Source organism: Poecilia formosa, unplaced genomic scaffold (genome assembly GCF_000485575.1).
Source record: "Poecilia formosa unplaced genomic scaffold, Poecilia_formosa-5.1.2 Scaffold116, whole genome shotgun sequence".
Taxonomy (NCBI): domain Eukaryota; kingdom Metazoa; phylum Chordata; class Actinopteri; order Cyprinodontiformes; family Poeciliidae; genus Poecilia; species Poecilia formosa.
In genome coordinates, this window is record NW_006800055.1 from 313660 (window position 1) to 335788 (window position 22129).

The 22129-nt window shown below is 36.1% G+C and overlaps 2 protein-coding genes across 2 annotated transcripts in view; one reads left to right on the top strand and one right to left on the bottom strand.

Annotated features, from left to right (window-relative positions):
- Positions 1–1360, bottom strand: part of mpv17l2 (MPV17 mitochondrial inner membrane protein like 2) — a 10172-nt gene extending 8812 nt beyond the window's left edge. The window contains exon 1 of the mRNA XM_016675541.1: positions 1148–1360. The gene's annotated coding sequence lies outside the window, so the exon portion shown is untranslated. The remainder of the gene's footprint in view (positions 1–1147) is intronic.
- A 3036-nt stretch (positions 1361–4396) lies between these two features.
- rab3ab (RAB3A, member RAS oncogene family, b) lies at positions 4397–21027 on the top strand. The gene is made up of 5 exons (XM_007560532.2): positions 4397–4487; positions 15468–15692; positions 19065–19183; positions 19923–20047; positions 20183–21027. The coding sequence occupies exons 2-5, from the start codon at positions 15468–15470 to the stop codon at positions 20371–20373; spliced, it is 660 nt and encodes a 219-aa protein (XP_007560594.1). The 5' UTR covers positions 4397–4487; the 3' UTR covers positions 20374–21027.
- The last annotated feature ends 1102 nt before the right edge of the window (positions 21028–22129 follow it).

A 22129-nucleotide genomic window follows, 5' to 3' on the forward strand; every position in this document is an offset into this window, starting at 1 on the left:
AGTTGCTAGGTAACCAAATAGTGAGTTGCTAGGTAACCAAAGAAAGAGTGAGTTTCTTCCACCAACCTTGTTGTACTCTTCTATGCCTTTCATGCACACTTGTGAAATAATACTATTTTACTTTGGATCTACAAAGATTTACAGATCATTTTACCATTTTCCTTTTCATATTTCAATTGAATCTGTAAGTCATTACTAAGCAGATAAAAAATGAACAATAAGTTTAACTTTAATTTTTAAAAACAGAACTAACGGATCGGTGCCCCTAAAACTCTTTCAGCTTTGTGATTTTGAGCCTTGTAGCAAAAGGTTTAGAGAAAACTATTTTTGGATTTTTTTGAGATTTCTTAAAGGATTTCACTCTTATTATGTACTTGAGCATTAATGGTCATAAACAGCTTCTGTAATCTCTTTTGTTATCAGGAGCAGGATTATTGAATAACCTTCTTTAAAGCAGCAATGTAGAGAAAATAGTGTCATTTAGTCACCAATTTCTAGATAGTGACTAGAAAACGGTTTATCCACTAGTCACTATAGTCTAGTGACTATCTTAAACACTTAAGAGTGTTTGTTTAAGATACTCTTAAACACTCTTGCACTCTTGTGCATTTTAAACACTCGTGTTTAAAATGCACTCTTGTGCCTTAAAATGGCTCTTATTAAGTTTTAATAAATTAAATAAAAGTTTAATAAAGCACAAACTGTATTTTATATAAACTACCATTAAATAATTTTGTACAGATTCAATCTGTCCAGTTTGGGTTAGGAATTCCAAAAGAGAGCAACTGTGTTCTGAAAAATCTGTAGAATAATTTGCATTTCTCTATTCTGCGTGTTTTAGATTTAGAAAAAGAGCCAAAGAAAGACCGTCAGCTAAACATTTCATTTAGCTAAGAGTTGAATGCTTCGTCTGTCAAAGTTCACGCAGACAGATTCAGGTGCTGCTTTTCTAGTAAAACATTAGCTTCAGCCGTTCTGTGGGATTTTAAGGTAGCATTAATCACACATTTGTTGCAAACACGATTAGAATCGGTATTATTATGAACTGTTACATATACATATTGTCCCACCTGGGACAATTTAATCAGAAACATAAGTGGCAGCTGCTGAATGTCACATGTAACAAAGCAAAGGAACAGGAGAAAACCTGAGCCGGTGTTCTGTAGCTTTTCGTTCCCCCACAGATTTATATTTCCGCTCACTCCACTCTAACTAACCGGACATAATTACAGTTATCCTTAATCCGTCTGAATAAATCAAAGAAACGAAAAGAATATACCAACAGTACAGGTAACTACATAAAATTAAACAGTGTGCTGACCGGAAAAAAGAACGCATGCGCAGGAAAGAGCTTTACACAACTGAAGAAAAAGTTAAAGCGCCACCTTCTTGTAAGGAGGGGAATCAACTGTCATAAGTTTATCATTACACCGTAACCAAAATGGGTCCTTGACTATTTATTAAAATGTACTAGAAGTCATATTAAAAATATGTAAAGTGTTCCTTCAGAGTATTAATTGTTTCAATAGTTAAGTAGTAACATTTTCACACGTTTGCATAGAGTGACAGTTTCTTTTACAGTGATAGTACAGCATCACACAGAATCATGTGATCAACAGTAAACACCACTTCTGCATTTATTTACTTATTCATTTACTTATTTTGTTAACAAGCAGATGGGAAGCAACTTGGGAAGCCGAGACACTGAGGGACGCTTTGGCTCTGGGATCACAGACATGAGAGCAGAATAAAAATACAAAACAAATACTAAATTATTTTGTTTGTATGAACTTCAGTTCATTTATTGAATTTAAGGAATTAGCTGAATATGAATAGCAAAGACTGACAAATACTTAAATAAAGTGAAATACAAACCAAACTCCCAAAGTTCATAAGATTATCTAAAGAGTTGGGGACTCAAAAAGTACGCCATGAATCTGAACCATATTGATGGATTTCTTTAAACATTTATTTTGAATAAATATACCTTAATAATTGCTTTGTTTTTTCATTATAAAAAAGCAAACAACAATAGTTCTTTTGAGTTTTGTGCCTCTGTTCTGACCACAAGTAACCTCAAACTACCACAGCGCCGCCTGCAGACCGCTGCTGAAAAATGCAACTAAAAGATGTTTAATTTGCTAATGTTTTTAACGTCTTTTTAATGCATCTGAAATATAAATATGTTGGTATTTTTAAAATTACAAATTTTATAAAATTATAAAAAATTATTAAAGTAAATATTTATAAAACGATTGATATTTCTAAGTACAACTTGACTGTTTTGACAGTTCCTCCTCTCGTGTTCTCCCATTATGGAATAAAATAAATAAATAAAACTAGTTAAAATCATTAAGTGAGTTATTAAATGATAGAAATTTGACACAACGTTTATATATATTGAATATATCATATTTAAATGCTGTTTCAGAGGAAGAAAGAAGTATCTGTCAAACTCACTGAATTAACTTTTCTGCAATTAGGTCTAAAGATTTTATCATTCCACGGACTGAGATTTATATTCAGCTCTTTCCAGTGTTCTTTTGGTATTGATTTTCCTGCAGTAATATTTCTCACAGTGAGAATCATAAAGTCGGTGTCTGCTTTTGTAGAAATCGCAGCAGTGGTTACTGCTGACCTCCTGATCAATAATTCAGCCTCTCCGGCAGCGCTCATCAATAATAAATGACCGGTTCATTATTTGAGGAGGAATGTTTCAGGACTCCCATTGCGGCTCGTGATTGGTCAGAAGAGCTGTCAGTCCTCTGCGGGGCATCTTAAGCCCCGCCCACATGTCAGTTTCACAAAGGCCGAGTTAAGATGGCGGCGTTACAGTGACACAGGAAATGAGTTTGGCTTTCAAAACAAAGCATTTCTCAAAGCACCGCTGAGAAATATAAGCGACATTAATAACTGAGCAATTAATTAAGCATTTAATTCATGTTTATTACAAATAAGAAAATGACAATTAAATAATATGAGAACAACAAAAAATGTCCAAATGTCAAATAAGTCCAACTAAATAAATGGTAGTAGCTATTACATAATCACTGCTGAGCTCACTAAAACATAAAATATTTACATTTGAAATTAAGTCAGACGCTGTTTTTCTGTCTTTTCAAATTGTAGAAAGTAATGCAGCCAACTTTTCACAATCTCACTCAATGTTATCATTTTATTTCAGATTTTTAAAGTCTAAAATATGTTCTTAAATTGTCAGAAAAGAAATGATGGAATAGGTATTAAAAAGTCATACTTGTGGGATTTTATAGTTTGGTTAAGATTGGATAAAATACACAATAAATGTTAAACTCATGGACTCAATTCTTGATTTAATATTAACATAAGTTTTATGAACATATTGTTCATATATGTAATTTAACGCCTAATTTTTATGACATTTGCAATGGTGAGTGTATGAAAACAAAAGTACATTCTAGACCACACAACACTCTACATTCTGCACTATTCACATTCTAATATATTCAAATAGATAAATATTCAGATTTAACAGTGCAGCTACACTTTGCACAACCTGCATGGGAAAAAAATTTGAACACAAATCTAACATGTAAAAAACTATTTAAGTTAGTATGCAATAAGCATGTGAATGAATGTCTGTGATGATACTCTACAAAGACAGCAGAACTCTTTTTCCAAACTGCTTTAGTTTGCAAAATATTAATTCTTTCTGTTCATATTTTGCTTCTAGTTCTTAAAATATAAAAATTGGTGCATGAAAAACTATTAACAAACATTCCAATTTAATATTTAAAAGTAACAGGAAAGTAATTTGTAAAATAGTTTGACTTATATGTCCAGACATAGATTAGGAAATTAAATGGAGTTCATAACCCGTGGAGTAATGGAGATTGTATAAATTGCACAAGAGAATGGTATTTATATTTACAAAGTAAAGCAGCTTCTGCATCATTATTTTTGCTAAAAGTGCACAAATACTTCAACAAATACAAAATACAGTGCCAGAATTTAGGACGACTGTCTGAGGAGTACCACAAGGAGAAATGATTGGCCCTTAATTATTCCTTATCATCACATTCCTACAATAATGGCCCAAGTCAATTATTTTACAAAAGTGATTTGACAAATAAAGAAAAAAAAATCATCACCTTATTTTTGCAAAAAAGATAAATTGGAAATAAAACAGAATGACTTTTCTTGTGGCAAAAATTGACACAGGCCATTATTATTTTTAGGAAGATGAATCAATATAAACCATTTTTAAACTGTCAGATAAATTACTAAAAGAACGTTGACTAAATTATATACGTACTGGCCTCACTCTGCTCTATGTTAACGTTCGTTTTTTTTATACTTATTCCTTTATTTTCTTGGTTGCTTGAAGTGCTCTTATTTTGAAGTCAGTAACCGGATGTACAGCTGCTCAGCCTCCCTTCCTTGACAGTGTTGGTGTTTGCGGGTGCTGAACACGGCGGACAGCAGCAGCCGGATAGAAATCTGCAAAGGTAGGTTTTAATATCCTTATTGCTGCTGCACTGACACGACATCACTGTTCACATCTGATGCGCCACGTGTCGGATTCGCTCTGCGCGTTTTTATTCATGTAAAACCAGAGGAAAAATGGTTCCGATGAAAACCACTAGCATTAAAAGCGTTTGCCCTGACAGCTGTTCCCATTGTGGAAAAGCAGCGGAGATGCAAGCAGCAAAATGCCTGATTTGGATCCGCGAATGAATGAATGAATGAATGAATGAATGAATGCATAAGTGAAGGCTGTAATGGATCTCTGCTTGCACTCAGGGCCTGTCCAGTCCCGTCCTGCAAGAAAAAGGCGTTTCAACCCTTCTGATGTTTCTGAAACGGGTCCAAACGGGTCAGGGCCCGAAATTAAATAGGGATAAACTAACGAATGAGACGAGATGCGTTCAGTTCTAATGGTAGGAAATTATCATGAAATCTTTTACACTTAAATCTTTTTTAAACATAATTCATGAATCATCAATAAACTGAGCCATATGGAGTGAGATCCTGTGATGTATGTTAAACATTTAGTTCCATATTAGGTTTATATTAATTATATTTATTAATCTGTTTAGTGGTTCGCAGAGAGGGATAACAAGACAGTTTATACTTAAAATGCTGAATTTTAAATGTGGCTTTTGTGTTTAAAACTTGGCTGAAATATAAAAATTCAAATTGTACAGTAATGCATCTGTTGAGTCAGCTGAGTCAGTCTGTGGTTAAGACTGAATTTATATTTAAAGGAAATATCTTCACATGCTCTGCACGGACATAGCTGCTGGATCTGCAGGCAGGACTAGATGTTATCTGCAGAACCAGCATCCATCCATCCATCCATGCAATTTTTCTCAATCCTTTTCAAATATCAGGCAGCTCAGCGAGCTACAACCGCATAAAAACACTGGTAAATTTCAGATTGTTATTTCTTTAAATAAGGTTTTATGCCAGACAGAAGACGGGGTTGGCTGACATTTGAATGCATCTGAATCTCTCTCAGCATCAGCAGTTTTATGAACTGGAATCGGACCAAATTCAAGCATTAATGGACCGACTGGCTCAACCTTTGAGCAGGAACAAAAGCAAGCCTTAAAGGCAGAATGTGCAGAGCAAACCTGCACTAAGGCGGTGGAGAGACAAAAATAGGAAAAAGAACGTCTCGCCCAAAAGCAGCACAACGTGTTCCTCAAACAGAGGCGAGGTTTTTATATTTAAACTTCGCTGAATTCACCTGCATTCTGCAACACACACACACACACACAAAACATCCTCCACATCCCGCCTGCTCTCCTCGCTGCCGCTGTTTTCAGAGTAAGAGAGATGAAAAATGAAAGGATGTCTATTTATAGCGCCCACTCCTCTCATCTGCATCCCCTCGCTTCCTGGAAGAAGGAGGAGACACGTGATTGGAGGACAAAACGGGAGGAAAATCACCGTCTCTGGCTGCTGTGGAGCAGGACGGCAGCTGACTAACACAACACAGGCTGTCTGCTTGTATTAATCAGTAATTACTGTTTCACACGTTTACGGAGAGTTTGACATGGCCATAAGGGATGTGTCTGGAGAAACAGCTTCATTTTTTACTTCTAAACTTCAGATCTGAGCATGAACAGATGAACTGCAGCAGTGAGTTTAGTCAAAGATGCAAACACAAGCAGCTTGATGTGAAGTCAGACGTTCACTGGCTGCTGACTTCTGTTCAAAACAAAGACATTAATCCTCCCGATGGCAGTTTTCCAACCCTTTCTGGACTCTGTGTTCAAGAAAAAATACTTCTAGTCCAATAAATCCCAAAAAATTATTAGTTTTTTAGAGCCTGAACTGGTGGAAAATATTTAAAATTCAGTCTTTTTTTGTCCTAGACTAGCAGAGTTGGATAGTAACTAATTACATTTACGCATTTGCATTTACTCCAGTAGCATTTTTGACAACATGTACTTTTAGGAATATTTTTTATACATTTTACTTTTTACTTTTTCTCATTTTATTATGAAGTGTCGCTACTCTTATAAAATTAGAACGAACATGTTTTAATCACCTGCAGTTTTTGTTAAACTTTTAAACATTTTATATTGAAAGAACTGGTCACTTTCTTGTTACTTGGATGAATTATTCTCATTTTCATCCTTAAATTACCAAAGTGTTCATTTAATTTTATATTTTGGTCTATCTGATGATGTAATTTTTAGGTATTAAATGATTGATAATTTGATCCATTACTCTGTATTCAAGTAAACTTTTTACTAAATATGTTTTCACTCTTACTTAAGTAATTTCTTGGACAGCTACTTTTTAGTTTTGCTTGAGGAAAAATATGTTAAAGTTGTGCTACTTTTACTTGAGCACAATTTTTGGGTCCTTTTCCTGGGCCGGGATCAGTTTTTGCCCTCTTACATACTTGATTTCTGCAAAAATACAAAATACTAAATGTTAATTTTGCACCAACACCATCCACAACCCATCCAAACCAAATTGGTACTGCACTGAAATATTATTTTCTTGCTTTAAAATCATAAAGTAACTGATTAAACTATTCACTCTAATACGGAAATCTTTCCTGCCCACATCCATCACCATCTACAATAACTCTGAATTAATGAGTTACAACATTTAATTTCCCTCTGAGATCAATAAAGTATGTTTGAAGTGAGTTGAATTGACTTGAAGTGATTAACCTGATAGTATAGATTTTAAAGTTTAAAAATCTTCTGCATTAAATTAGTTTTGTAGCTTCAGAGAATCCACTGTGACTCACTATGAACGCAGTTATGTTAGAAAATGCCTAATTTATATTAGGCAGGCAATAAAACTCAATGGAGACGTTAAGACCAGCAATTCAGAGTTAAACTGCATGAAACTGTGTTAGGGCAAATTACCAGTTTGATTGGATCATGAGCAAAACAAGCAGCTGACAAACAGAGTACAGTCATGCCACATCTCGTCTCTCATTGTAGTATTCTCAACTTTGAATCATGAAAATGCAGTCTTTAGTTGAAAATTAACTCAACCTTACGAGTTCTGGTTTGTGGATTTATACAAAACGATCTACAGCATAGAAAAGATTTATATTCTAGCTGCACAGTGGAGCAGTTTGAAGCACTGCTGCCTTGCAGCAAGAAGGTTCTGGGTTCAAATCCCAGCCTGGAGTCTTTCTGCATGGAGTTTGCATGTTATGTTAATTGGTTTCTCTTCATTGCCCGTAGTTCATAATTATCATACCTCCGTGTCTTTGTGTTGCCCTGTGATTGACTGGAAACCTGTTCATGGTTATGGAAACCTGCTCTGTCTCTCACCCAATGATCGCTGGAGATAGGCACCATTTAATGGATGAAAAAAGGAAAAATGTAACAGAACTATCTGTGTGTATTAATCCCACCTCTGTGTGTGACTGCAAAGTATCAAGCTAATTGGATGGGAGCAAATCCAGCTGACCAATCAGAAGGCAGATCATTTTTAAAGCAGTCTGGCGTTTTTTCCAAACTGCACACTGTCAAATCCTAATACTAAAAGTGGCAGTATTATGTAAAATTGGCTTTTTTAAGGTTACATCATGTTATAATGTTATTTCCTCATCATAAACCCACCAATAGTGTTGCTTTGATTATTTCATGCATGTTTCAGAAATCCTTTAATCTCCATGGCAACCATTCAGCTGGTTGGACCTAGCTCTGCATTCGAGGCGCAGCTTCTCCTCTGTGTCTTCACCACTCAGCTCCTTCAGACTAGCCAGCAGCAATTAGCAAACACTTGGTGGAACTGGGCTCATTATACGAGCTACATCTCAGTGAAAAACTGGTAAAAATATTACTAAGAGAGGAGCGATGTAATGACTTCCTGAAGGTTCAGAAAGAGCAGGAGTTTTTAAAGAGACAGAGGCCCAATTTCAAGGTGTTTAATCAGGACCTGATGGTAACAGTTATTTGATTGTGCTATAAAGTGGCATATACACTGGGACATACATAATACAGCCCCTTTAACATTTCTGTCTGTGGCTAACAGCTCTCTGTGGTCTGCTGGAGTCCTGAAGCCTTAAACTGACTCTGTTACTCACTTCAGACTGATAGATAACTGGTTTCTTATCTGTTCTCAAGTCTCAACTGATCTGAGCATGTGCTGCTTTTTGAAATCTTCTTTCTCCTTGTTGTTGATTTCTTGAATCTGTAGATTAAGCAGCAGTCAAACTTGGGTGGGTCTAATTACTGTCACCATTAGTTCATAATCAGATTTAGATAATTTATGCCACTTCACTGTGACTCAAAAACAAAAAAGAAGAAGAAATTATAAGTAGGAAATGACTGAAGACATCTTAGTGAGTCCTCTTTCTTAAAAGAAGAAGGTGTTTGGATGATCCAGGATCAGCTGTGGATTATCTGAGTGTCTGCGTTAAGCCAGCTGATTCTGATGCAGTCAGCCCGACCAGGCGGCTGCAGCGCCGCTCAGACCCAGATCAATCCAGCTCCTGCAGGACGTCAATCTCCTTTAGGTGACAGGTTTAGAGGGGAGCTGGATGATGTCAACGTCCTGCACTGAAACAACACTCTTAGTCATGATTGGATTAAGAAAATAAAAGGGACTCCCTTTGGCTAGAGGATGGCATAAAGAAAATCAGACAAGAAGGAGGAATGGTTATGGAAACCTGCTTTGGTTTAAAGTAGGGATGCACCGATCCACTTTTTTCACTTCCGATACAGAAAATTAGTGCTGATTTGACTTAAAAGGTTTGTCTTTTTAAACACAGACATAAATGTACTGACTTACAAATTTATCTGATAACTCTGCACACTTAAATATACCAATAGCTTCACTTGCTTGGTCATGTAAAAACGACGACTTTTTTGTTCATTTGTTCAGTCAGCGCAATTAGGAGTATAAGTAATAAAGAAACTGAAACTGACAAAGATGTGTAAAAATAAACTGTATGGTTCAGAAAGTACAATTAGGAAATCTGAGTATAATGTAAAATAAATAAAGTATGATGTCGCTGAGAGTAGAAAACATAGAACTAGATTCAATAGATCTGCACTTATGGATCAGGAACATTGTCACTAATACCTGGTCTAGAATTTTTTCAACATCAGAACCAATACAGATATTAATATCAGATCAGTGCGCCTCCAGTTTGTCGATAGTGTAAAACAGAAATTGCCGTTTTATTTAAACACTTTACATAACAATGTAATCATTTATACATGGGAAATTCAATGCATACGGAAGCAGAGATTTTTAAATATTTTTCATAATTTGTTAGCAAACCGATTACCTGCATTGCTCTGCGTCTTAAGCTAAAAGCTCAGGTTGTTTCAGTGTTTGTTTCTTTCTCTCCTAACATTCAGCAGAGATCCAGCAGCGACTGTCAGTGTCTGTTTCACCGTTTGAGTTTAAACTCTCACGTCACAATTTTCCTGGCATTCAGACTCGACTCTTTGTCTTGTTTTTACTCATCAGACCTTCAGACTTTAATCTCAGTCTGATGGGCCACTTACTGCAGATTGTTTAGCTGTCTAACAAGGTAAACTAAAAGCATTAATTAATATTTCTCCGTCATTTTCAGCAAAATCCTTTATGCAGATTCTGAGCTTACTCTAATTGAATAAATAATTTAGTGTTACACTCTTGATATGATTTATTGAAAGATTATAACGCCTCATATAAAAGCAAGGTTATGATTCAACTCATCAAAATTAAATAGTTCAGTGCAGTAATAAAAACAGAAAGAAAAGAGGAATATGCTACACACTGATGAGCTCTTAGCACTGTCACACTTTTAGATGCTATTACATTATAATTTTGCAGTAAAATAGTGCTTTCTGGTTGCAACCTGACATGTAAATAAAGTCTTGAGAAGAATGACTATTCATGTAAAGTGCTTTTAAATTAGCAATAATATAAATACTCCAAACATTAACTAAATAAGAGGAATTAAAAAATCTCACCTGTGTTTAGCTTACTGTCAAAAACCAAATAAAAGCTGCAGAATCCTGCAGCCTGAAACACATTTGCATGGTGAGAATTTGTTAATTACTTTGAGATTAATGAGCGAAGCCTCTGACTGTAAGCTTCTGTATCAAATTTTAGTTTAGCGGAGGTTAAAGCAGCTCTCTTCTTTGCAGCTTATCTCAGGGAGGCAGAGAAAGGGCTGCAGTAATCTCTCCGCACAGCTCATGCTGAACAGCCACTTCTGAAAGGCAGCAAGAGTCTGCGATGGTGTTTCATGACATCCAGACTTGCAGAAGTGACCAATTATTTTTAACCCATGTAATCTCTGCTTAGCTTTGATTTTCGAGCCAGTACCTCAAGTTTGTAGAGTTGCTGCCAGATCAACAGAAAAGTTGCTGGTTTGGGCTCCAGTTACATTTCAAACTTTCTTAAAAAGGCTAAATGTCTTTAATATTGTGTAGAAAGCTGGAGTATGTCACATTTTTAGGGAAAGAAGTCAAAACATTCTTGATAATAATATGAACAATAAATCAATAACAATATATCACGTTACAGACACATCGATATCAAGGACCTTTTGCACGTGACGTCACGCTCTCCAGAACTCCGCCCACTGCGCCATGACGGATGGACGTCGAAACAACCAACGCGTCTGTTTTTAAAGCTAGTCTAAAAACAGACATCTGTAGTCTAATATCCCTTCTATTTAGTTGATTTCACTTTAAAACTGGATATAGGGTGCTGTGCGGTCGGCTGCACAAACAGACAAGGATGCAAACTAAACGTGTCATTTTATTTTATAACTTTTAATGAGGAAAAATGGTGGCGATGGATAGCAGCCGTCAATCATAGTAACCGTCAGCTCTCGGTGTAACCGCGGATTAGCAGCGAACTGTTTTTATAAGGTAAGACGATTAACATTCATACACTTAATAAGTAAATACGATTAGAAATATCAAAAATCGCTTTATGGAGAAAGTACGGTTCTAACAACGCCTAGCATGTATGGAAAAAAACTGGCTAGCATCTCGTCTTTTGCGTGTTTTTAAGGCTGCTCCGGTGCAAAGGGAAACGCTGTTTATGACATAATGATATAAATCATGTGGTGTGAATACAGGTAAAGTCTGTAATTTGATCAGCACGTCAGGAGGGAGGAGATAAGCTAGCTATTTCCAACTTTTCTAAAAAGATGTTCACAGACAAATTAGCTAGACCCCAACAAGTAGAAGCCATTAATAAACTGGAAAACAATTTCAGTCGCTCTGTTCAATACTTCCTTCCCTCACATTTTGGCGCTTTGTGGAATCTACTGACTCACTTACTCTTTGGTTACTAAGCAACTCACTCACTCTTTGGTTACCTAGCAACAACCTTTGTAGTAACTTGCACAGCAGTAGTTTAGATTTTCACCAATGTGCCGCTTAACAGCTTTAACATAAAAAAGCAACAGTGCGGTGTGAAAACTGTGGATAAAACAGGAATGGTCACCCCATCTGTTTGGAAGCATTTTAGATTTTTAAAACAAACAAAAATACCTAATCAATAATTATTGATATTGACTGGTATATCACTGAGTCAGCTCAAAAAGAATGTCAATAAAGGAGGTTATAGGCAGAAAATCTGCAGAGAGGAGAAGGACGATCGTAATATGAGTACATGGGTTTCTAGTAAAGGTGGCCGAAGTAGAAACTAAACACCAAACTGTGCCTTCGATCAAATCCAGTAAATTTGTTCCCCAGAAACGCTGCTGCCTCATTATAGATTAGTTTTACTCCTGTTCATGCAGTCGCTTGGAAGAGATCGCTGTGGGAGAATATGCTAATTTCGTGATTTTGTTTTTTCAAACATGTTAAAAAAAATCTTTAAAAAAAACATGTCAACAGAGTAAAATCAAAATATTTAAAACCAGAAGTTAATATACACAATATAAAACGACATAAAAAGAGTAATAAAAATTTGCCTTAGAAAATGATTTGTCATTATTCTGGCATTTAGCAAATAGAAACATTTTTTGTAATCCTAATTGACCTAAAACAGGAAAAGTTTATTCTGATTTCACACCAGACACTGTGGAAACAAAAGTGTTTTTTTAATAAACAAAAAATATGCAAATAAACAAATAAGTTTGTTTTGTAAATGACAAAATAAATATATTATTACCTTAAATGCGTTCCTTTAGTGGACCAAAGGATGTATGAGCAACAACATTTTTGGGATTATCTGATTAATAACTGGATAACAAAATGTGAATAATAGGAGATTTAGTTGCAGAATTTGAAGCTTAACTATGCTATGTGAGGAGTTCTCACATAGCATAGTTTTTTACATTTTACAAACAAGATTTTTTTAGATCTTAAATGGAAAATGTACATATTTTGTACAGTTTGGGCTTAATTACTGATTTGAGTGTGTTGTCTCATCTAATGGCCTAGTTTCAGTCCGTATACTCCAGTTAACAATTAATCGATTACTAAATTAGTTGGTAATTGTCTCAGTAATTGATTAATCTGATTAATCGTTTCAGCCCTACACCTCAGTGCAGTTCAGGTTGCAGCAGGTGGTTGTTTCTCACCTTTATTCAGCCTGAGTGTGTTGGGAAAGGGTCTTGTTCAATTTTTAACAAGCATTTCTCTGTTCCTCGGTGTAAGCTGATAGGCTGTGAGATGGGAGCTGTTGTTTTGTTTGTGCCTTATTGGCTGTGAGTTCTAGTGTTCCTCTGCAGCCGAGCTGAGATAACAGTCTAAACATAGAGAAGGACTCTCAGAGTCCTGCAGTTCTCTCAGGATTTAACTAGGTCTTTAACCTTCAGCACTTTTGTTTACATGCTCACATCTTACCAACAGCAAATCAGACTTTTTTTTTTATTTATCTGGAGTTTGATGAGACTTGTGGTGTGGTCTGTCTCACGCTGGAGGCAAAATGTCTGCTGTGGCCTATAGTGAATTTTTGTTAACTCTTTTTATCTGCTATATTATACTCAACAGCAGAAAGTTTCTAAAAAAAAAACATGGAAATTTCTGAGTTTAAGTAGAAAATTTGATAGAAAATATGCAGAAACTTTGAAATAAATTTCTGAATTTTTCTGGTAAATTACTTGGAAATTAAAGTAAAAGATTTTTGACTTTTGAAACTATTTTTCTAGATTAATCTAACAATTTCTGAGTTTTTTGGCAGAAGTTTACACCTCCTTTTTCCCCTATCTACAAAGGTCCTCATAGGCCATAGGTATGTTAGGAACCAACTCAGAGAATCAAATTTAAAGCAAACCAAAAACCTAAAAACATACCAAATATTGGTTGCAACCCCCTCCAGAAAGAAAACAGAGCCAAGAGAACATGGCACAGTATTTAAAGCAGACATGCCGGATTGGGTTACTGTTTGAGGGACTTACTTGCTGTTTGACCAAAAACTCTTAAGTTACCGCCGTCACAAAGGTGGCTATCAGTGGTGTCATTGTTAGCGTAGCGTTCAGGCTACCGCTTCAACGGGCTGTAACTTTAGCTGCAAGCATGAAACTTCCTCCAAATAGTTTGTGGAATTCACATAAACTGAAAACAACCCACAAATTGGCCGTGTCTCTGTCCACAGTTGGTCAAAATAATTATCCGAAAGCTATAAAAACACTAATTTCAGCGTCTGTGTAAATCTCCAAGCACGCTATCTGAGCAGTGGATGATGCTGCGTTGTTTGACTTTGACTTATTCGCTCCACATGGTTTTACCAATAACAAATCTCAGATTGGTGTTTTTTTTCCCCCCCTGACTCTGCAAAGTACTGCTTTGATTAATATCCAAGCAGAAAATGTACAACCGCTATAGCCAGATATTTAATCACTGCCACTTCTTATGCTGAGTCAAACAGATGCTGCAGGAATCTCATCTCATCCGAACTCAGAAACTTGGAAAAACAGGGAACAAACTTTACATTTTTTGAGCCAAATCAATCACACCAACATAAAACCATTATTTCAAAGAATCGGTCATCAGTCCTTCCATCTGGTAATCAACTTCAGAATGCTCTTTCCTGCAAGGACTTTGGTATTTACTCCTGATGAAAACCATTACAAATATTCACATTTTGTTGATTGAAGCCACTTGTTTAAGCAGAGCTTCAAATGCAAAAAGCAAGAGATAAGGCAAATAGAGAGGGAGATTATTAATCAGATTAATTGGGATGATTTGTTTATGGAAATAATCAAATTGTCAAAAGAACAACATATTCAGCAGTAATTAAGCCAAAACTGTACAACAATACATTTTGTATTGAAGTAAAAGAAAAAAAAACCCAATAATTTTGCATTAATCGATTAATAGAATAAATAATCATCAGATTATTCTCGCTGGAAGGGCTGAGCTTTTCAGATGCTGATGTTATAAGTATTTATCTTGCTGCAGATTCATCCTTTGCTACAAATGATCAAACATTCACTAGAGGAATGGTATGTTATTACATTTAAGGCAATAAGATGTTAATTTTTGTATTTAAAAAGGACTTTAATTATTTTTTAATGTGTTCCTATTAATGTATTGTATAAGCATAAGTGATTAAATGAAATATGCCAGTTTTTTATCCAGTTTATCAAGTAATCATCAACATAATCAATAAAATAATCGATAACTCCAATAATTGTTCATTGCAGCCCTAGAGATTATTGAAAACTGGAATAAAATTGAAACTGATTATAATTCCAAAATAGAAGATTTGAGGGTGTGTTAAAATGACAATCTGTACTGTTTTTTAAATAAACCCTAAATTATATGTATCTTTGTGTTAAATTAAACAAGGGAGTTTCAGACTGCCGCTTTTCTAACTTCTGGTTGCAGCAAGCTGTGCTGCAGTGATAACAGGAGCTTCACATTGACAAAAAGGGCTCAGTAAATCTGTTATTAAAAAAAAATTAAAAGTGCTTTTTTTGGCTTGATTTTCTTTTAATTCCCAAAATGTTGCAGCCCTTTCTTTTTATAGACATCACACCATAGATCAATGCATCATCCTCCATCAAAGCTTTTCTGTTTCTTCGTTTCCTCCAGATGGCCTCGGCAACAGCGACCTACGGACAGAAAGAGTCCTCTGACCAGAACTTTGACTACATGTTCAAGATCCTCATCATTGGCAACAGCAGCGTGGGAAAAACCTCCTTCCTGTTCCGCTACGCCGACGACTCGTTCACGCCGGCGTTCGTCAGCACGGTGGGGATCGACTTCAAGGTGAAGACCATCTACAGGAACGACAAGAGGATCAAACTGCAGATCTGGGTGAGACCGAGGCAAAACGCAAAGCAATGGACCAGTTCAAAGTCATTGATATTCTGATCTAATGTTTGGTTAGAGCACAGAGTTTAGTCACATTCATCCTGATAAATCTTGGTCATGTTTGTGGGCTGCTTTAGTCACACAGCTCTGCTTTAAGAAATGATTGTTATTTATTATTTAGCTGAGCTTTACACCCAGTTACTCTTCCTGGGATCCATCATTAAAACGCACATGCAGTAGAAATCATTCAAATACATGACAGATGACAAATTCAACATACATAGCAATAAAAAAAAAACGAATAAAGTTAATGCAGAATGTTGATAAATTCATAAAATACACACAAAAAAGGTTTTTAGGATTAAAAAGCTTAGTTTCTTTTTAAAAACTGACTTCAGTTCATCTTTAGTTAGTTAGTAGATTTACCTTTTTTCAGATGTTTTTCTGCAAAAATCTATTTTCCTAAATGTGTTTGCTGTTTGAGCCTTTATTATCCTCTCAGTAATTTACAGATTCTACATCCTGTGGTGATATATTCAGAAACTAATGTATGAATTTTGTGTTTGCTAATTAGATCGTGAACTAGTTGCTTGCAGTTATATTTCCAGCAACTCGCCATCTAGAGAGAGTTTCTGCAAGCAGGAATAAAAGGTTTGGTGCTCACATGAGAGGAAGTTGATGTTTTGTTTTGTTCTTTTTCTGCTTGGATGAAAATGCGAGTCAAAAAGACGTCTGGATTATGATTGCTTCTTCTCCTCTCATTCTGATCACTTAGAAAATAATATTGCATGTGAAATTTCAGAGAGAGTAAACCGCAGTGAGGCAATGCCCGATGGTGCAGTAGAGTTATGCAAACCAACGTTGCCTCGTCTGCAGCGTTTCCACTCAGGTCGGATATGGAGGAAATAATAAACCAACCCAAAAACAATAAGAGGCCGCGGCCAGCTGAGATGACATATGGAGCAAACAGAACGATGTTTTCTTTTGCATCCGACATGTGTTTGTTATTAGAGCTCAAGTGTAAACATTTCAGAGCAGCTTGCAGAGGAAACAGGTTCACTGAGGTTAGCAGAGACGCATTAAACTGGAGAAAATTAATTTTCCCCTAAATACTACACATCCCTCTCTGTCACATCACAAAAAGCAGACACACCGCCACTCCACCCGTCAGCAGGCTTGACAGGAAATATATAAACAATAAACCTACATATTCCTTTTATAATTTTGTTGCTATGCAGTTACTGCAGTTTATGCAAATCTGATCTGTCATGTTGATTTACCTTCATGTTCTTGGTGTCTGCAGTCTGTTCCTGTTTATTACGATCGTGTTTATAAGACATGCTGGCATGAAAATATAAATGTTGGACCAGAGATTTTGAATAAATCTGTTTATTTAATTCTGATGATTTGAAATTTGTCATCCCTAACCTTTAGTAAATGGACAGTTGGCAGTTATCCTACATAAAATACATAAAATCTCCACATTTAAGAGGATTGTATTATTTTTATTCCAATTCTATACTAATATTCAAGTTTTTTTTTAAATTAACCAATCTTAACTAGCTACATGTATTTAAAGATTTATATAAAAACAATAATTTAAGAAAGGATGATTAAATCAAATCATTTTTTTACTTAAATAAACATTATAGATTAAGTTAATTAAATTAAAACACTAGATAATGTATTGTACATGATATTAATGCAGTATTTTCACTTTCAGTGTGTGTCCTGCTTTTCTGGAATGTTCTGTTTATAATATGAGTTTATATAACACCACTCCACGCTACCTACACTGACCATTAGGTAAAGCGCTGAAGCTCTTATCCTCAGCAGCCTACAGCGCCGAGAGTGGATCTAAATGGCAGCAGGACAAAAAGTCCAGCTTTGTATATTTACACCATGAAGGTCAGACACCGCCACAAAAACACAACTTGGTTTTTGTATCTCTTTCTATTTATTTTCCTTTTTCCACAAGATCATGTAAAGCATATTGTAGGTTCCAAAACCAGTTGTTGGATGTTTAAAAAATGTTAATTATTCTGATCTCTGAGCCTTTTTGTTGTCACTTTCGCCTCGTGACACGGCGCTCCACTTGATATTCAGGTAGGTTTCTGGCATTATAAGTTTTCCAGGTCATTAAAACAACCAAGAAAAGGATTTATTACAGAAAATAATTTGTATTTACTGCAGCCTTTCTGTCTGTATCCGTTGCCCGCTGGTTCATAAGATGTTTTTGCTTGTGGAAAATCCTGAAGTCCTCAAGAAGAGAACTATATACAAACAATAAACCTACATATTCCTTTTATATGTCAGCACGGTGGGGATCGGCATCCTGGTCTTTGCTGAAAACATTTAGAAATCCTGAACCGTTCCTCAGCAGAAATGAAGCTTTTATTTGCAGTTCCTGATCTGCAATTTGTTCTTTCAGATGTTTTTTCATTTGTGGCCATTGTGATATCTACACTCTTTTTATTAGATACAACCAACACAGGAAAGAATGATTTCATGGACTCCTTTTTATAGAAATCATTCTGCTAATTCAGATTCATGGACAGGTTTGTGCTGCTTCTTTCCAAGTTACAAAGAAATGTAATTTCCCTTTAAGATCAATAAAGTATTACTGAATTTGAATTTAATTGAATTCGCAGCTTCACTTGCTAATCAAGTTTTCTGATCATTTTAGCGATTCTGACTTAGAGATGCACCGATCCATGTTTTTTATTCTGATACCGATATCGATATATATTAATCCGATACAGAAAAACAGTGCTGAATTGACATTAATAGATGCTTTTTTTAAAATACAAACATAAATGCACTGAATTATGCATTTGTTTGACAACTCTACACCCGTACTTCACACTTAAAAACACCAGTAGCTTTACAAGCTTGGTCAAACATGTAAAAACAACACAACTTTTATTTGTTCAGTCAGTGAAATTAAAAGTGAAACAACCAATGTAAAGTAAACAACAAATAAACTGAAATAATAGGTTGAGTATCTTAGTCAAACATATAAAACATAAACTGCAACAAACTTTCTTTCAAATGTTTCAGAAAGTGCAATTAGGAATTGTAAATGTAAAATAAATGATAAAGTGTGAAGTTGCTGAGAGCACAACATGTAGAATTAGACTGAATTAGATTGGCCACATTTTCACTGATTCCTGATCTAGGATTTTTATCAATATCAGGACCAATACAGATATTAATACCTTATCAATGCATATCTACTCTAACACAGTGTTAGTTTAAATCTTTATATTCTGCTCTAGACTCACTTTTATCTGGATGTCTGAAAACATTCTCAGCTAATCCAACATTTTATAAACCTCTGATAGAGGAGTGGTTCCTTTCTGTTTTTGCTTTCAGGACACGGCGGGTCAGGAGCGTTACCGCACCATCACCACGGCGTACTACCGAGGCGCCATGGGCTTCATCCTCATGTATGACATCACCAACGAGGAGTCCTTCAACGCCGTCCAGGACTGGTACGTTTTTGGCTCAAGGACAGCGTTTTTCTGGTTTTTCTGTATGGTAATAATGTACGATGACTCCTGTTTGTGAGCGGGAGGTGCATGTGGATGATGGATGAAGTGTTGTCAGGAAAGTCTGGAAATAGAATAAGAGACCTGCTGTAAAAAGAACAAGGAGCAGACGATGTCCAGGATGCTGGTTCCTTAAGTCTCTTTAGTGGAATGTGAAGGTTAAACTCTTTATAATTAATGCCACAAAATGGGTTTCCCTTCAGAAACAGACAATATTTCTTTCTTGTTAATAAAATGCAGAACATTTTAAAGGGAACCTGTAATGCAAAATTTATATTTTGCATGTTTTTGTTCTTTTGTGACAAAGATGCCCTAACACCGCTCAAAACAGAGCAGACTAAAATCACACTATCTAAGAATAATTCTTTGCAAAATCATTAACATGTTTGTTTAGCCCACAGCCTTAACCTAATCTGTTCAAGGAAGCATAATAGGTCATCTTTAAGTTGATAATGTCTCTGTAAGGCATAACTGAGTTATGGTTGGTGTTTGGACTGAGAAAAAAACACATATTAGAAAAGAATAAATGTGTTTTACTGTGGAAAAAAAATCTTTGAATCCTTCATCCGTGATGAGGTTTTTGTTTCTTGGCTCTTTAAGTGTTGCCCTGTCATGCTTACGGCCGTCAGAGGAATCATTTTCAGCCTTGAGTTTCCGCTGAAAGCTGGCTGTGTTTTCCCAGGTCGACTCAGATTAAGACGTACTCGTGGGACAACGCCCAGGTGCTGCTGGTAGGAAACAAATGTGACATGGAGGATGAGAGGGTGGTGAACGCAGAGAGAGGCCGGCAGCTCTCAGAACATCTTGGTGAGTTTCACCCCCACTGCTTTCAATATGATGCAAGAAACTAGCAACTGATTATAACTTGATTGTGCTATAAAATGGCACCATGTGCCTAGAAAACACATAATCTTTAGTGAGAATCTGTGGCTTCTCCTGCAGGGTTTGAGTTCTTCGAGGCCAGCGCTAAGGACAACATCAACGTGAAGCAGACCTTCGAACGCCTCGTCGACATCATCTGTGAAAAGATGTCTGAGAGTCTGGATGCCGGCGATCCCGCCGTCACGGGGGCCAAGCAGGGGCCCCAGCTGACAGAGCAGTCCACCCCTCCCCATCAGGACTGTGCATGTTAAAGCTGACTCAGCTCCTCTTCCTGCTGTCATCTTCCCCTCCGCTCCTTTAGCCGGACCTCCGGTCCTCAGATCCTAACTTCAGCATCCTGTTCGCTCCTCTTCCTGCTCCTTTTTGTTGGCTGATGATCACAAGAGAAGGGCTGGAAAGAGTCTGCGACGCTGCAGCAGGTGGGGTCCCCACATTTTACTGAACGTGTTTCCGTCGAGTTCCTCCACATTCGGGAGACGTTGAGGTGTTTTTAATCAGCGCAGGTGTTGATCTGATGCCAAAGCGAGCCCAGTAAAACCAGAGCGTCTCAAACCCTTCGCAGCCCAGGCTCTTGCCGGTTCCCCCCCCGATCCTCAGTTTGGTTTTAAAAGAAGGATTTGACGGCGATCATCCTCAGAGTGCCATTTAAATCCTTCCAGAGTTTACAGTTTCATGTCTCGAAGTAAAGATGAGAGCCTTGGATTTGGTGACCAAGACTGTGGAGTTTCACAGGTGTTTTCAGTTCATCTGAGAAATAATCAAAACCAATGTTTCTACGACGGAGTATTAGGGTCACGCTAAGAAAACAAAAAATATATAATTACAAGATTAAACCCATGAAATTGTAAGAATAAAGTCGAAATAATATATAATATGACTTTATTCTTGTAATATGACTTTATTCTCATATGAGTTTGTTTCCCTAATTTTATGAATTTATTCGTATTATTTTGACTTTATTCTTGTATGACTTTACTCTCAAAATTTGACTTTATTCTCATATTATTTCAATTTTATTCTTATTTTAATTTTTAGTCTTTTCTTATTGCCCTACTACTCCGCCGTACATTTCAGATCCAACATATACAATTAACTTTGTATTTGTACCTACTTACACTTGAAAACTGCAGGAATTAAACCAACATGACCATTTCCTCAGCTCTTCTGAGCATCTTTCATCACCGTTTTTTACTCTTAATTCCTTCTGCAAATTTTTATTTTATATTTTCCAGCCTTTTTCTTTTCATAACCTAAACTAGAGAGAGAGTAAAAAAGACAAACAAGCTTATTGCAAGGTAAAAAAGAGAAAAAAGAAGTATATAAATGGATAGAATTTTTTTTATTTAATTATATTTATTTCAGATGTACATATAAATGTTGTGCAATATATGCATATAATATCTACAGGTATGAACTTCTGGAAAAATATTTTAAAAAGTCTGATGTACTGCGAGGATAGTGTTGAATAAAAAAAAGGTGTTTTGTTGTAGGATTTATCGTTTCCCCGCTTGTGGCTCCTTTCAGGAACGATTCAGTTTCATCAGGAGAGTAAACTGCTTACAGTTTTACAAAAACCTGATTAAAATTCAGATTTTAAAGTTGCTGTAAGCAACAGGATGTCACATGGTTGATGTTGATGGTCGACTTTCAGGATAAAAGCAACTCTGATCCTGAATTAAGACTCTTGTGCTTTTTGGTTGGAAATGAGCCCTAAATAAAGTAACACTAAGCTCAAAGTCGGGTGATTTGCCAGTAAGATTGTAAGAATGGTGACAAATTTTACTGTTCGTCGTTACCTTTAGTAATTATGTGTAAAAGAAACCTACCTTTAAATCTGTTTAATGCTCTCAGAGGCATTTGGAGTTGATTTTGAAGATGAAAATAATGTTTTTACGTAATTCTGCTTTTATCTCGTTGCTGTTTGGTCGTCTCCAGTGAGGAACCAGAAGGAGAGATTACTGCTGACTGAGTTTGTCGTTGTCACAGGGTATAAATTTGTGAAATTTC

Bases quoted from the DNA above. Each gene is read 5' to 3' on its own strand.
- rab3ab (XM_007560532.2), top strand. From the start codon at position 15,468: ATGGCCTCGGCAACAGCGACCTACGGACAGAAAGAGTCCTCTGACCAG. The intron at 15,693-19,064 runs GTGAGACCGAGG...TTTTGCTTTCAG, and splicing joins GGATCAAACTGCAGATCTGG to GACACGGCGGGTCAGGAGCG. The intron at 20,048-20,182 runs GTGAGTTTCACC...CTTCTCCTGCAG, and splicing joins GCAGCTCTCAGAACATCTTG to GGTTTGAGTTCTTCGAGGCC.